This window comes from Barbus barbus (assembly GCF_936440315.1).
Source record: "Barbus barbus genome assembly, chromosome: 26".
NCBI lineage: Eukaryota > Metazoa > Chordata > Actinopteri > Cypriniformes > Cyprinidae > Barbus > Barbus barbus.
The window spans coordinates 19,228,402-19,244,960 of NC_136754.1; the positions used below are offsets into that span (position 1 = coordinate 19,228,402).

Sequence of the window (16,559 nt, forward strand, 5' to 3'; positions counted from 1 at the left end):
ACTTTTTACTGGAGACACAGGAACATGGGGAATTTATGTTACTGACAAAACATCCCTTTTCATGTCTCATTGAGTGAAATATGAATGGTTTTCGTGTAACGTTGATTTACTGGAAAACTGCAAACATATCCTGATAAGGTACTATAATGAGTTTAAACATATTATTCCATTTATAACTGTTGCCAAATGCTCTTCTGTTACAATGAAAGCCCATTTCATCCACATAAGAAAATCATAATCATAATTAAGGCGCAAAAGGCTGCAATTACGAGATAAAAAGTTTTATAAAAACTAAATTATGACAGAAATTTTTTCATAATTATGATTTACCAAAGCATGTTTTTTTTTCTTATGTGGTGGAAATGGGCTTCCATACATTACTGAAATGCGATACTAACCCATATTCAAATATTAGTAGTAAAGTATTACTCTGGGTTAACCACATACTGTTATGAAGTGGAAATAGGTCTTGTGCTTTTCCTGTCTTAAACTAAAAGTCTGGGAACAATCACTTACAATGGCAAACACCTTGTTTTCCGACAGTTTCTTTGTTTGATCACTATAGTGATGGGCTAAACATGAGCCATATATCATTAGAATGCATGTTTTGACTTGACTTTAATTTATTGCAAGTCTTGAAGCATGATGGTACTTCCCATTATCATTATAATCATGGGGGCTGAAAACAGTTTTGTATGTCTGCACTGACACATTTTTCGTATTCAGAAGTGAAAGACATTTCAGATGATGATAACAGTAATTATAGTATAACATGATGTGGCATTGGATGCTGAACCCAAAAATGACCAAGGATGATTTTAAAAGGTGAGAGGAATTTGCTTAATATCTTGGATGAATTCTTTCTGGCATTGAGTCTTTATTGTTGTTTACTGTTAATGGACAGCAGTGTCTCGGGACACAGGGTCAGGAAACACATGGTGAGGAGACTGAACTCCAAAAAAATATATATATATTTTTTTTTTTTCTTTGTATAAAATCAAGGCCTCCACCTTCAGATATTTTAAGCATGTGTTAAAAATCCCAAATATGCACACGGTGATAATAAATTCACTATTAATGATATTATATTGTTTTGACCACAGGTATTAATAAAAGTACCATCATGAACAGGGCTTCAACGCTGACGTTGCTTGGTAACCTTCCTGTAGCGTTCAACACGCAATCTTCTTAATATTCACAAGCTAAACTTCCACCTTAGCCATTTCACTAGCGCCACAAACATCTGCATTTTAGCCAATCAGGAAGGTACACTATGTTGCGTCACGCAACCTAATTAATATTCATAATTTAAGTCTTCGCCTTAGTAGACTTCGTAAAGCACTCAACCTCAGCAGACCTTCTGCTGCTCTTTAAGTACTTCGCTGAAGAGAAAGAGTTCAGTGCATCTGCTCAGCAGTCATATTTGTTTAGCCTAAACTCACGCATCTGTGGAAAGCATCTTTTCTCGAACAAGAGAAGCCGAATTAGAAACCGGGGGGATTTCTGATTATTTCTTTAGTTCGAATCGACGTGAATTAAAAGACAATGACTCAGTTCAACAAGGGCCCTGCATATGGTTTATCTGCTGAAGTGAGAAGTAAGGTAAGGTTTGAATGATTCTATAGTTTGTGTAGCCTACTTCAACGCCAGTTAAACGACGAAATGGCGTTTATGTTTTTGCATTGCACTGAAACGCATGGATTCAAATGCATGAAAGTCTAAGTTAACTGTTTCACTTTAGAATGAACTGCCTAGCATTTCAGACCTGTTGAGAAACAAAAATGCCTCATAATTTAGTACTAAACGTACTTCTGATGGCCAAATGCGCTGTTTCTGTAGGTTTTCAGGGAAAGACATTGTTTCCTTTTCACCTGATTCCTGTGATTTTGATACTTCTAAGAGTTTAGTTTTAGGGTCGATGCATCCTTTTGCTTTACTACTCATTTATTGCTTATAAAAGACAAACGCTCTTCTGCACGTAGAAAGTAGGAAATAATCCATGTTTCATGTTGCACTAATCAATGAATGAAACTCATTAATTGTTTTATGTTTCGCTTTTCACGCCATGTTGAGATGCTGTTTGTCAATTTCAAGTTACAAAACCTGACATTCTCTCACTCCAAATGAAGTTTACCGTGTTTTATTCTGGCTGATAAAGCTTGCCTGGTGGGTCATGGGGTCTTTTGTTGAGTTCTGGGTGGAGCTCCAGTTTGAGAGAAAGCAGCGAGGCTGCCGCTCTCTATTCAGAGAAACTCAAACACCAGTAAAACCAATTAAACAATCACACTATCAGCCTAAATAAGCGACAGTGTGTGTATAATAAAGGTTTAATGATGTTAGCGATGTAATTTGTGCTGCTTTGTGTGGAAATGTGTTATGGAAACTAGTCGATGTGATGCGCGTGCAGTATCTGTTTTTTTTTTTTTTTTTTAAACGTAGTTTCGTAAACTAGTATGGCTGTATAAGTGAATTTAACCTACTTTCTTAGTCAAAACCTCTATAGTACCTCTGTGGGAACATAATGGTTCGTTGTCAAACGGACTGTTAATAGTGTACACACGGGTTTTTTTTCTCAGGAAAAGAGGGTTAAAACCTCACACTGAGGCTTTTCTTCTTCTGAATGCAATGTGCCCCATCTGCAGTGACTGATTTTCTTTTATTTTTTTTATAATTTCTGTGCATTGTCACAAAAGTAGCAAACTTATTACATAAAAAGTCTGTAAAACTGTAGGCCCCAAACATAGCCTATCGCTCTAGGACAGGGGTGCCCAAACTCGGTCCTGGAGGGCCGATGTCCTGCAGAGTTTAGCTCCAACCCCAATTAAACACACCTGAACCAGCTAATCAAGCTCTTACTAGGCATACTAGAAACGTCCCAGCAGGTGTATTGAGGCAAGCTGGAGCTAAAGTCTGCAGGACACCGGCCCTCCAGGACCGAGTTTGGGCACCCCTGCTCTAGGAAGTATAGTATTTTTATTTAAAGCCCTATGGTTTTCCCCCATGCAAAGTGACCTATAAGATACTAATGACAGTCCATCTGGCGCACCTGAGATGAATGGTGTTGCTCAAGGACATCAATTCTACATTCACACACCTGGGCTTGAACCTGCTGCCTGTTTATTAGCAGAGATCTTTAACCATTAGACTACAAGCTTCCTCATTGTCTTAATTGCTTATCACATCGAAAAGCACACAGAAAACACATCCCTCTAGTGTCTGCGGTTGGTCACTTTAAGTCTATTCAGCAGTATTCCCATCACACTATGTATCTCATGAAGAGTGTGTGTGTGTCTGTGTGAGAGAGAGTGAGTGTGTGTTTAGTCAGAATGAGTGGGAGGGTGGATAAACAATGTAAACTGCAGTGGGGTGACGCTTTCTTGAATCCTGTGCCATCTGCAGAGGTGAGAGGACACTTCACCCCAGCTGACTTTCATTAGCATTTCAACTGGGCCATGCATATATCTGAAGAGAGCTTACTGTAGGACGCTCAATTACTGACATTATATTTTGTGTGTGTTTGAAGGTAGTTTACTTAAACTCATATTTAATACTTGACAGTTACTTGATTGTATGACTTGGCAGGAATTTCTCAGATTTTGTACCATTTTTCATTAATTGTTTTATTGTCAACTTTTGAAATCACAATTTACTAATTTGCAGTCATGTTTTAATTTAAATATGTAGAATATATTGTACAGTACATAAAAATTATAAAGTATCTTAGTGACACATTGTTTTTGTTTTAATATTTAAAATTTATTTCTGAAATGTAAAGCTGAATTTTCATCATTACTCCAGTCTTTAGTGTCACATAATCCTTCATGAATCATTAAAATATGCTGATTTGCTACTCAAGAAAAAAATCTTATTCTTATCAATGTTGAAAACGGTTGTGCTGCTTGATATTTTTGTGGAAACCAAGATTCATGTTTTTCAGGTTTCTTTGAATAGTCATTTATTTGAAATAGAAATCTTACATCTAACATGTATCTTTGCTGTAACTTTTGCTCAGTTTATTGCACCCTTACTAATTAAAGCCAATAGTTTATCAAAATGATTTGAACTGTAGTGTAAATTCATAGCTAGGCTTGTAAATGAGTAGACTGTTCTCCTTGCTTTTCAATGTTTCAATATGGAGTGGACTAGTGGTCATACAAACCAGTTGTTCTCCAAACATATCTTGTAGTCTGTATATACATCTGAGACCTCGCTGCCACATTATTTGGTCTACTAGACATTTCCAGAGCAACAGGGTAATTAATTGATCAGCAGAAACAGCTGTGCTGTTCACCAAGTCCTCTCACAGCATTAGATCTTTTTTTAGAGCTCTTTCCTCCAGCAAGTGTTACTGGATTTTAGACAGGATCCTTTCTCTCTGTAGCTCTGGCTGAATATACTGTACTGTATGTTCTTCCTGTGTTTCTCTCTTTTTATTATGCACTGTTTTTGCCCTCCACATGACTTTGTCCATAAGGCCAGCAGAACTCCCAACATGTTGTTCTCACATGGCCAAATACAGATGTTCTCCCTGTTTTGTCTTCAGGAAGTTCACACTCTGCTCTGGGCCGATGTGCTCTATCTGAAAGTCAGAGTATGTACACATTCAGGAACAAGCTCTATTGTGCAGGAAATTGCAAGTGGACAGTTGGATGTGAAGACGCCACCGATGTCTAGTAGCAGAGCACCCAGAGATGATAAAGGACACAGAGAGATTCATAGGAGAATCTGCGCTCAGCTGCTGCATGTGGTTTTCGAACCTCCTTTTGGGCCTCCACACTTTTTGTTGGCCCTTTATATTATTAAATATCTTGTTTTATTCTAGCAAATACTCTCTGGTGAATACTGTTGCTTTAAAGTCATTTCTCTCTTCCATTGTAATGGTTCTGTTGCTTGAGTCCTCTGAAAACTCTGAGTAATATGAAAAGTTGAGAAGATACTTTAACTCGGGGTGCACCTGAATTAAACATGGCCAATGCCAATAAATATTTTTATGTCCATTATAACGGTTCCACAACATTGTCTAATTCAATGAAAAATAAATATACTAGAATCTATCTGCTTTTAAATGCGCCAAGTGAATTTTGGCATCACAACATTATAAAGTACAGTATGAAAGATGAAGGTTAATTGAGATTTTCTGTAGATTACATTAGTGTTAAGTACGTTAGATGATACAAAAGTAATTTTAAATGTGAAATTAGGGAAAATGAGCATAAATAATTTTCCAATATTGACTAATATAGTAAACCTAAAAGCATTAATGTCTGATAACCAATATGCCACCTGGATTTTGGGCATCTCTCATTTTTATATGCAAAAGTAATCTGATTTGCTATCTTTACACTGTCATAAATGGCTTTTGATGCAAGAATAACAAGTTATTACAAATACATTAGCAAATAATTTATACACAGATATTTGAAAATTATTTAATTTTAGATTGATTGGAAATTCTTTGGGGTTGCTGTGAAAAGCAACATATAAAGGCACAGGATGTCCGTCAGCTCTCAAGGGTAGTTTTGTTGTAAAGTGATATGGGAGAAAACATACAGGGGTGCGTTTCCCAAAAGCAACTATGGTTGCAAGTTATGTCGTTATCAATAGAGTTCAATGGGACTTACCACCATAGTTAGTTAACGATGCTTTTGGGAAACGCACCCCAGGTTGACTGTTCAGCTTTGTCCTGCTCTGGTGAGGTTTGTTTTCAGTGCATGTTGTGTTTTGCTGTAGTGTTGAAGGATGTCCACATTGTTAACTCTGACACCTGAGGCATTGTGTGATAAGTGATGACTATCGCTCTTTTTTTTTTTTTTTTTTTTTTTTTTCCTGTTTAAGGAGACTTTACAATAGCACTTTAATAAAGGGGCATATGGTCTCAATTCAAGTTCTGCTTGTCATCCATCTGTTGTTCAATTATATCTACCAGGAGAGCTTTAAAGAATGATGGCTGTACTCACAGTGACACGTGGAAGGCCATCTGATTTGCCGTTGTTTCTGTCACAGACCCATTTCCTGTTGTCCTAATGTTGACAGACAGCTGAAGTAAAAGATCGCAACAGGATGTAGAGCACAACAGCTGCGTACCCAAAGTGAAAATCCCTCTCGTTTTCATTTTGGAGAAAATGATTTCGAAGAAGAATGGATAAAGATTTAAATTCTAAAATGTAAAAAGTTTAATTGCCGAAATCCCATTAAAGAACTACTAGTAAACCACCAATTTGAGAAATCGCTGTTGCCATGGAAATGAAGGCAAAAGAGTTTGGCTGCAACCAAATAATCAATTTATTATTTATTAAAATCAGTGGAGTTATTAGTGTTCCGCAGTAACATCTTTTTGCACTTTTTAAGTGTTCTTTCTTTTTACCTTAAATCAAAGTTTGTAGTGTTATAGTTTATTGGTTTGGTTCATGGCTTTGAACAGTTTATTAAAGAATTGATTGAAATGGCTGTGGAGAAAATGAATGGAAAAACATGCCTCTTGAATCAAGGGGCGGCCACTGTTATGCTCTTTGTCCACTTATAATGAAGAATATTTAAAATGGCCAGTCAAAGCTTTGTGCCTTTTTGAAAGTGTATTTTTATGAATGTTAAGGTCTGTAAAAATTGTTATACAAAGGAAACTTCCCAATTGTCATACATTTCTTAAAGGGTACAACAGAATTGTCAGTAAAACAGACATGCTCCAACCTGTCACCTCTTTGGATCATCAGACATTCAGTTGAAGTTAGCAGCCAATCCTCATTTGTTTGGTTGATGGAATATGTTTTACAACCCATTTACAATTGATTCAAGACCAGACCTGTTGGAAAAAAATTAACCTTAAAGTGACAATGAAAGGAAGGGCTACCTTTTTAGTCAAACATGAAGTGACTTGATTTCATTTATACATTATTTTTATTTATACATTATTTGAACATAACCTCTAACAATGTGTAAATAGATTTTTTGCAGACAAGATAAGCTCTTTCAATATTTCTGTTTGCTGAATGGCAGTAATGGGGTCTTACAGGTGTCTGGATCTGCTTTCAAAGATGGGGCAATGCTTTGTAATTTCCTGTCCATCTTACTGCACTTGGCTCTAGTATTGTACAAAATACCCAGAGATGGAGGAGATGGTTTCCAAAGCTAACCTTAAAACAAGGCAATACCTGCATGCTCAAAACCCCTTTGTTTTGGACGTTTATGAATTCATGAATTGAAACTATGCAAAAGTTTCCATGTGAGTTGAATGCACATGTTCTCAGTTACAGGTTCACCAGTGAACATATCTGTGACTTTTCATTATATCAGCTGTTCCCAAACTCAAACCCAAGCCCTGCCCGTACTGTGTCGGGATCATATCAATTCATGCAAGTAGCTCTCTTCTAACGAGCTGGTTATCTGAATCAGGTGTGTTAACGAAGGCCCCGTCCACACGAAGACGGGTTTCTCTGTATACACATAAATTTTTTACCGTATAGGCGTTTCGTCCACACGAAACCGGCGTTTTCGAAGAGTGAAACCGATCATTTTTGAAACCGGGTCCCAGAGTGGATAAATTTGAAAACGTTGTTTTCGTGTGGACTGCGAATCCGTATATTTTCTGAAACGATGACGTCATCAGCCCACGTCTCGCCCCTAATCAGACATCGCTACGTCACATAACAGCAACAACAACAATGTCAGACTACGTGCCTGTGTTCGTGCTGCAGAACCTACTGAGCTCATTAGTTTTATTAAAGCAAAATCTTCTGCTTTGTGTGTTAGTTTATATTCAGCGCGCAAGGTTTACGCACATGGTCCAAGTCTTCCTCTCTGTTTTTTTGTGTATCTCTGTGGCAGAATTACAGCGCCACATATTGGTCTGGCATGTGTACTACATCGTTTTCAGTCGGTTTCAGTGATTCCGTGTGGACGCAGATATTTCCAGAGACGACTCCGTGTTTACGGAATTTAAGGCAAAAAAAAAAAAAGATTGGATACGGAGAAACCCGTCTCCGTGTGGACATAGCCTAAGAGACATGCATATTTTAGTTAACACTCCTGATTCAGATAAACAGCTCGTTGGAAGAGAGTTACTTGCATTAATTGATATGATCCCTACACAGTGTTCATTGCTCCCTACTTCCCTGAGCAGGGGAAATCCATTGAAGTTTACTTCACTTCGGAACATTCATTCACGGATTTGCGCTGCGCACACTTTAATACACTTTGAATGGAACACATACACTCGTTTATACTGTGATGTCCACTTCACAGGGCACTTGCGGTCGAATAGAACAAATGTCGTACGTGATAAGAGATGCATACGGAATATGCAGAGAGGGCTGGACTGGGGACTGGGAAATGCTGCATTATATCATGTAAGTGGAAAAAGGTGTGCAATTGAAATATGACAGACTCGTACCGATTCTAAAACCCCCAAATTTACTTTGAGGAAAGAATTGAGACCTGTTGGAATAAATGTGTCTTTGTATGGCAGGCCATGGATTACATATGGAGCAACTGTTTATGGAAGCAAGAGTTTTCAGTCTCTCTTTCTGGTCCTTGTAGATTGCTCAAAAGTACGACCTGCAGAAGGAGGAGGAGCTGAAGTACTGGATTGAGGATGTAACGGGCATGCCAATCGGAGAAAATTTCCAGATGGGATTGAAAGATGGTGTCATACTGTGCGAGTGAGTCGATGAGCATGTGTGTTTCAGCTTGATTAGAGCTCAAAACATTGGAACGCAGATGGCTGAGTGTTTGTTTGGCTCTAAATAATGACTTTCAGCCCACCTGTAACCTTTTGTCTTGTTTATTGTAACCCGACAACATGCCAAAATGTGGGGTGATTTTAATATTCAGGCATGAGACCCAAAAAAATAACAACAAAGAAGTTCTGCCAAGCTTAAACTGTGTTGCTCATAACCATCTAGTCTGGTGTCCACACCTTCTTTTGTTTGCCGTTGCCCTTAAGAAAACTTTCCACAATGTTCCTTTAGAGCATTGGTCTCAAACTCAATTCCTGGAGGGCTGCAACTCTGCACAGTTTAGCTCCAACCCTAATCAAGCTCTTCAGGATCACTAGAAACTTCCAAGCAGGTGTGATTTGGAGCTGGTTGGCGCTAAACTGTGCAGAGCTGCGGCCCTCCAGGAATTGAGTTTGAGACCAATGCTTTAGAGCCTTTTAATGGGAAGAAATTTTTTTTTAAAGAAATCTTTTATGCTTGCAAAGAATGCAATTATTTGATCAAAAATGCAATAAAAACTGTTATATTGTTAAAGATTGTTACAATTTCAAATAACCTGTTTTCTATTTGAAAACATTTTAGAATTTATCAATTTATTTACTAAATATATTTTTGTGATGGCAAAGCTGAATTTTCAGCAGTCATTACTCCAGTCGTCAGTGTCACATGATTCAGAAATTATTCCATTATGCTGATTTGCAGCTCAAGAAACATTCCTTATTATCAATGTTGTAAACGTTAAATACAGTTGAGGTCAAAAGTTTACATCCCCCTTTTAGAATCTACAAAATGTTAATTTTACCTAAATAAGAGGGATCATACAAAATGCATGTCATTGTTTATTTAGTACTGACACAAGTGGAAATAATCGTTGAATTTATAAAAATTACCATGTTCAAAAGTTTTGTGAGTCCCTTGTTTGTCCTGAAAAGTTGAACTACCTGCTGTTCTTCAGAAAAATCCTTCAGGTCCCACAAATTCTTTGTTTTTTCCAGCCTTTTTTGCATTTTTAACCCTTTCCAACAATGACTGTATTATTGAGATCCATCTTTTCACACTGAGGACAACCGAGGGACTCGTATGCAACTATTACAGAAGGTTCAAAGTCTCACTAATGCTCCAGAGGGAAAAACCATGCATTAAGAGCCGGGGGGTGAAAACCTTTGAACAGAATGGAGATGTGTACATTTTTCTTATTTTGACCTAAATAATCCTTCTGTAGCATCAGTAAGCATTTGAACCTTCTGTAATAGTTGCATATGAGTCCCTCAGTTGAATCTATTCAGTACTAAATAAACAATAACATGCATTTTGTATGATCCATCTTATTTTGGTAAAATAACATTTTGCAGCTTCTGAAAGGGGGATGTAAACCTCAACTGTATTTAATATTAATATTCTTCTGGACGAAACAAATTAAATTTACTGACCCTAAACACTTGAATGGTAATAAGTGTGCACTGCAAAATCAGACCATGTAGTGTAAGTTGAGTCTCTCCTAGAAGATTGTAATATTTGGTCTTTCTCATAGGCTCATTAATAAACTTCAGCCTGGATCCATTAAGAAAATCAACCACTCCAAACTTAACTGGCACAAGGTAAGGAAGACCCGTTTATGTATTGCATTGTTTCAGTGGTTTTTTTTTTCCATTTCAAGTCCGTTTTATTCCTAATGTAAAAATACAATAGCAAAGCCACTTGTCTTATTCTTTTCTATAAAGCTTGAGAACCTGGGCAACTTCATCAAAGCCATTCTTGCTTATGGCCTGAAGCCTAACGACATTTTTGAGGCCAACGATCTGTTTGAGAACGGGAACATGACTCAAGTCCAGACCACACTTCTTGCTTTGGCCAGCATGGTAAGTTTTGTGCAAGACTTTTTGAATGGAGATGAAGGATGTTTGGATTTGGAGTTTGCGGTATAACGCAACTTTCGTTCTTCCATTCAAAGGCAAAAACGAAAGGTATGGACACAAAAGTTGACATTGGCATAAAGTATGCGGACAAACAAACCCGCAAGTTTGATGATGAGAAATTGAAGGCTGGTCAATGTGTGATTGGACTGCAGGTGAGGAATGTCCTATGTGGTGTTGCTTTAGGAAACCTTTTTAAACCATTTTTTTTCTTGGGATGTCTTCAGTAAGATTCCCGTCGCTCATGCTTTGTATATTGATGCATATCCTTTGTTTTCTCAATGGATAGATGGGGACAAATAAATGCGCTAGTCAGGCTGGGATGACCGCTTATGGCACCAGGAGACATCTGTATGACCCAAAGACTCAAGCAGACAAGCCTTTTGACCAAACCACAATCAGCCTGCAGATGGGCACTAATAAAGGAGCAAGCCAGGTGAGTGTGTATTTAAAGGAATAGTACACCCAAAAACTTCAATTTTGTCATTTACCTCATGCCATTCTAAACCCATAAGACTTCCTCTTTGAAAAGCAAACTAAGATGTTTGTAATTAAATCTGAAAGGTTTCTGGTCCTCTCCTGAAAGTCCAGGTAACTAAAACTTAGGTCTAAAGTCAGAATGGCATTTGTAATTAGAATCGAACGGTTTATTCAGTCTTATCAAGAGATACGATTGCTTAATATGATGAACAGATTTAGTTTAGATTTGATCTAATTTGTTCACATACATACATGAGTGTGTAAAGGGTAACCTTTTAAAAGTAACAGTGTGGTCACGTATACCTCTGTACAGTGACAAAATACGGTCATCTGAATAGGAATCTATGCAAGTCTTTAATTTTACATGAGGAATGTGCGAGTTGCATTGCTACACTATTGGCAGTGGACCTACTTTGACCACAAAATTTCGCAGAAGGATCGCTAAAGAGACCAGGCCATTGGACAAAGCTGTTCTATCCTGCTCCTAATGGGCCAACGTTCTGCTCCTTCCTACTCCAAACATACAGTATCTCACAGAAGCGAGTACACCCCTCACATTTTTGTAAATATTTTATATCTTTTCATGTGACAACACTGAAGAAATGACACTTTGTAAAGTAGTGAGTGTACAGCTTGTATAACAGTGTAAATTTGCTGTCCCCTCAAAATAACTCAACACACAGCCATTAATGTCTAAACCGCTGGCCACAAAAGTGAGTACACCCCTAAGTGAAAATGTCCAAATTGGCCCATAGTGTTAAAATTTTGTGTGGCCACCATTATTTTCCAGCACTGTCTTAACCCTCTTGGGCAATGGAGTTCACCAGAGCTTCACAGGTTGTCACTGGAGTCCTCTTCCACTCCTTCCACTCCATCATGGAGCTGGTGCATGTTAGAGACCTTGCGCTCCTCCACCTTCCGTTTGAGGATGCCCCACAGATGCTCAGTAGGGTTTAGGTCTGGAGACATGCTTGACCAGTCCATCACCTTTACCCTCAGCTTCTTTAGCAAGGTAGTGGTCGTCTTGGAGGTGTGTTTGGGGTCGTTATCATGTTAGAATACTGCCCTGCGGCCCAGTCTGTGCTTCAGTATAGAAGTCTGTTAATGTTTATTGAACAGCGTCGGGTTCGGTTCGGGTTTATAACTAAGAAAAACTAAATAGGCTATATATAGTTTGCGTGCCGTGTGCTTTGCCTGCTTGCTGTGTTGTGGTGACCGGCACGCGTGAGAGAGAAAGTTGCGTGCGCAGATGTGCAATGTGCATCTGCTACACAGACCACAGACACACAGGCTCTACCTGTGTGTCTGTGGTCTGTGTAGCCCAGGGGTGGGCAAACTTTTTGGCTCAAGGGCCACACTGGGTTTTAAAATTTGACAGAGGGCCCAGTAGCAGATTATGAAACACGATCTCATGAAAGTGCGTATCTATACCACAAATTAATTTCTAGTGCCATTTATACACCAAAAATGTTTTTTGCATGCATATGCTACGTACTGTAAACCCCTTGGTTAGGACTAGGGGTGCGGAGTGCGTGCCTATTACACCCCATAAAGTGCGTATCATATGCACGCGAAAACTGCGTATCATAAGCACTACAGATACAATTCGTGGTATTCGCACTTTCATGAGATCGGACTGAGCAAACACATTTACGTTGTGGCAACGTCTGTGTGAAATTCAACAACTGAGAGACGACATTCTGACAATACATTTTTTTTTTTTATGCTAAATATCCCCCATTTAGCATGTTATGTTTTGAGGTTAACGGGGTCGGGTTCGGGCTTAACATGTAAATGTATTTGTCGGGTTAAATGATCGCGGGTACGGGCCGGGTTCGGGCTTCAGTTTAAAGCCCGTGCAGACCTCTACTTCAGTATGTCACAGTACATGTTGGCATTCATGGTTCCATCAATGAACTGTAGCTCCCCAGTGCCGGCAGCACTCGTGCAGCCCCAGACCATGACACTGCCACCACCATGCTTGACTGTAGGCAAGACACACTTGTCTTTGTACTCCTCACCTGGTTGCCGCCACACACACTTGACACCATCTGAATCAAATAAGTTTATCTTGGTCTCATGAGACCACAGGACATGGCTCTAGTAATCCATGTCCTTAGTCTGCTTGTCTTCAGCAAACTGTTTGTGGGCTTTCTTGTGCATCATCTTTAGAAGAGTCTTCCTTCTGGGACGACAGCCATGCAGACCAATTTGTCTTTCCCAAACACAACCGCTGGATATGATGCTGAGCATGTGCACTCAACTCAACGGTAGCTGCACGGATCTCAGGCTGCCTGGCGGACATCTCGGCGTGGATGAAAGAACATCACCTACAGCTCAACCTGGCAAAGACGGAACTTCTGGTCTTCCCTGCCACTCCGACTCTACGGCATGACTTCACGATTCAGTTCGGCTCATCAATGATTACCCCATCAACTTCGGTCAGAAATCTTGGTGTAATCTTTGATGACCAGCTGACCTTCAAAGAGCACATTGCAAAGACTGCTCGTTCCTGCAGGTTTGCACTACACAACATCAGAAAGATCAGGCCCTTTCTGACAGAGCATGCTGCGCAACTTCTTGTCCAGGCCCTGGTTGTTTCTAGACTGGACTACTGCAATGCTCTTCTGGCTGGTCTGCCATCAAACGCAATCAAACCTCTACAAATGATTCAGAATGCAGCGGCACGACTGATCTTCAACGAGCCCAAAAGAGCGCATGTTACACCACTCTTCATCTCCTTGCACTGGCTACCAGTGGCAGCTCGCATCCAGTTCAAGACACTGATGCTTGCGTACAGATCTACCACAGGCTCTGCACCCTCCTACTTCCACTCACTATTACGAACCTACATCCCCTCCAGAAGTTTGAGATCTGCTAGTGAGCGACGCCTTGTGGTACCATCACAGAGAGGCTCAAAATCACTCTCCAGAACATTCTCGTTCACCATTCCTGGCTGGTGGAATAATCTTCCCACCCCTATCCGGAACGCCGGATCTCTGGCAACCTTCAAGCAACAACTGAAAACTCATCTCTTTCGGCAGTACTTGACTTCATCCTAAACTTAAAAAAAAAAAAAAAAAAAAATTCCCTCTATCTTTCTCTCCACCTACTAGTTTGTACTTATTTGAACAATGACTGAGACTTGGTGTTACGAGCACTTCCTCTGTCTGACTGCCTCTTCAAGATGAATCGCTTTTTGTATTCCCCAATTGTAAGTCGCTTTGGATAAAAGCGTCTGCCAAATGACTAAATGTAAATGTAAATGTCAACTTCTTTGGTCGACCATGGTGAGGCCTGTTCTGAGTGGAACCTGTCCTGTTAGACCGCTGTATGGTCTTGGCCACCGTGCTGCAGCTCAGTTTCAGGGTCTTGGCAATCTTCTTATAGCCTACGCCATCTTTATGTAGAGCAACAATTCTTTTTTTCAGATTCTCAGAGAGTTCTTTGCCATGAGGTGCCTTGTTGAACTTCCAGTGACCAGTATTAGAGAGTGAGAGCGATAACACCAAATTTAACACCCGCTCTCCATTCACACCTGAGACCTTGTAACACTAACGAGTCGCATGACACCGGGGAGAGAAAAGGGCTAATTGGGCCCAATTTGGACATTTTCACTTAGGGGTGTACTCACTTTTGTGGCCAGCGTTTTAGACATTAATGGCTATGTGTTGTTATTTTGAGGGGACTGCAAATTTACACTGTTATACAAGCTGGACACTCACTACTTTACATTGTAGCAAAGTGTCATTTCTTCAGTGTTGTCACATGAAAAAATATAAAAATATTTACAAAAATGTGAGGGGTGTACTCACTTCTGTGAGATATTGTACTTGCCTAGAAGATTATAGTGATGCTTAGTTACCTGGTTCTGGTGTGTTTTAATTGGGATGGAATTAAACTCTGTGGGACATTGTCCATCTGGGAGCACGGTTGGACACACCTTAAGACATTTTAGGCATTGGATTCCCAACTTTAGTTTTCACTGTATTCATCCTTTCTTCTTCCTCAGGCTGGCATGTTGGCCCCCGGCACCAGGAGGGATATTTTTGACCAGAAAGTGGCTGTCCAGCCACATGACAACTCCACCATCTCGCTGCAGATGGGCACCAACAAGGTGGCCTCTCAGAAGGGCATGAGCGTGTACGGGCTGGGCAGACAGATATACGACCCCAAATACTGTGCCTCCTCCACCGAACCCACCATCCACAGCAATGGCAGCCAGGGCACCGGCACCAACGGCTCTGAGATCAGCGACACCGACTACCAGGCTGAATACCAAGGAGAATATCAAGACGAGTACCAGGCAGACTACCACGAGGAATACAGAGCCCACTATGACCACGGCATTGACTATTAAACTGCAAGCTTACAGCACAGATGAATATTTTTGGATCCTCACATAAACGGAGCGAGTTTTTTTTTTTCCTCTCGCTAGCCTTTTTATACACGAGAGAAACGTATGTTAAGAGGAGTGTTTCCTATATCATCGGTCCTCTAATAATACAGTATTTTATTAGTTAGACAATAGACTATAGTCTATAGTATTGTTTTGCCCTTTTTAAAAGTCAAGATGGGTTCGAGAGGCAGTGTGTTTGTCAAATGCCATTCATGGCATATTACTACAATCTCTGATTGTGGTGGTGGTGATTTTTGTTTTTTAAGCGAAGTATATATATTTTTTTACTTCCTGCTCTTTAAGTCATTTTATGTATGTTTAGACCAACTCATCTTTTTGATCAATCCCCCTCTTCTCAACTGTCTTGTATTTATTGCCAGTAATACTCAATAGAGACCTCAGTCCTGTTGAATGGCTTTTTTTTTTTTTTTTTTTTTTAAATAAAGTTTTTAATTTTTCAGTCAAGTCTGTTGTCATTCTGATTAAATCAATGTCTTTCAGGCTCATCAGTAGGTTCTACCTAGAAAAACTAGCTTTTTTCTATTCTACTTGTTTTCTTTCATTTAAAAAAAAAAAAAAAAAAACTTGCTACATGTACTGCGTTAGGCTAACTGATACTTCTCATAGCGCTTGCATATTGTTGCTCTTTTGTTGGTTTTGATTGCTTCTGTTGTCTTCATTTGTAAGCTGCTTTGGATAAAAGCGTCTGCTAAATGTAAGTGTTTTCTCACACATTTCAAGACATTTGTATATTTACATTAATTTTTGTTCTGTGCTTTCATTTTATTTTTTTATCAGATGAATTTGCCATTCACCAGCTCCACCAGATTTATATCTTAATCCATCCTGGAAAAGATGAGCCCTTGCGTTTGGACAAAGGGGCATGAGCGAGTCTGAATGATGTCAGCAAGGAGAGGGAAACAGAGCTGTAGAGTGAGAACACATCTAGCACAGTCTGGCTGATCTCAGAGCAGTCATGATGCTTGGAGGACAAGGACTGGCCGGTGTAAAGGGTTCGTGAGAAAAGCAGCAAACCCCCACCTCTTCCCGCAAACA

At 39.6% G+C, this 16,559-nt stretch overlaps 1 protein-coding gene across 1 annotated transcript; it reads left to right on the top strand.

Moving 5' to 3' along the window:
• The first annotated feature begins 1,299 nt into the window (after positions 1–1,299).
• LOC306846237 (calponin-3-like) lies at positions 1,300–15,966 on the top strand. Its single transcript, XM_079379462.1, has 7 exons — positions 1,300–1,602; positions 8,533–8,654; positions 10,243–10,309; positions 10,433–10,570; positions 10,663–10,779; positions 10,914–11,060; positions 15,117–15,966. The coding sequence occupies exons 1-7, from the start codon at positions 1,546–1,548 to the stop codon at positions 15,462–15,464; spliced, it is 996 nt and encodes a 331-aa protein (XP_079235588.1). The 5' UTR covers positions 1,300–1,545; the 3' UTR covers positions 15,465–15,966.
• Positions 15,967–16,559: the final 593 nt, after the last annotated feature.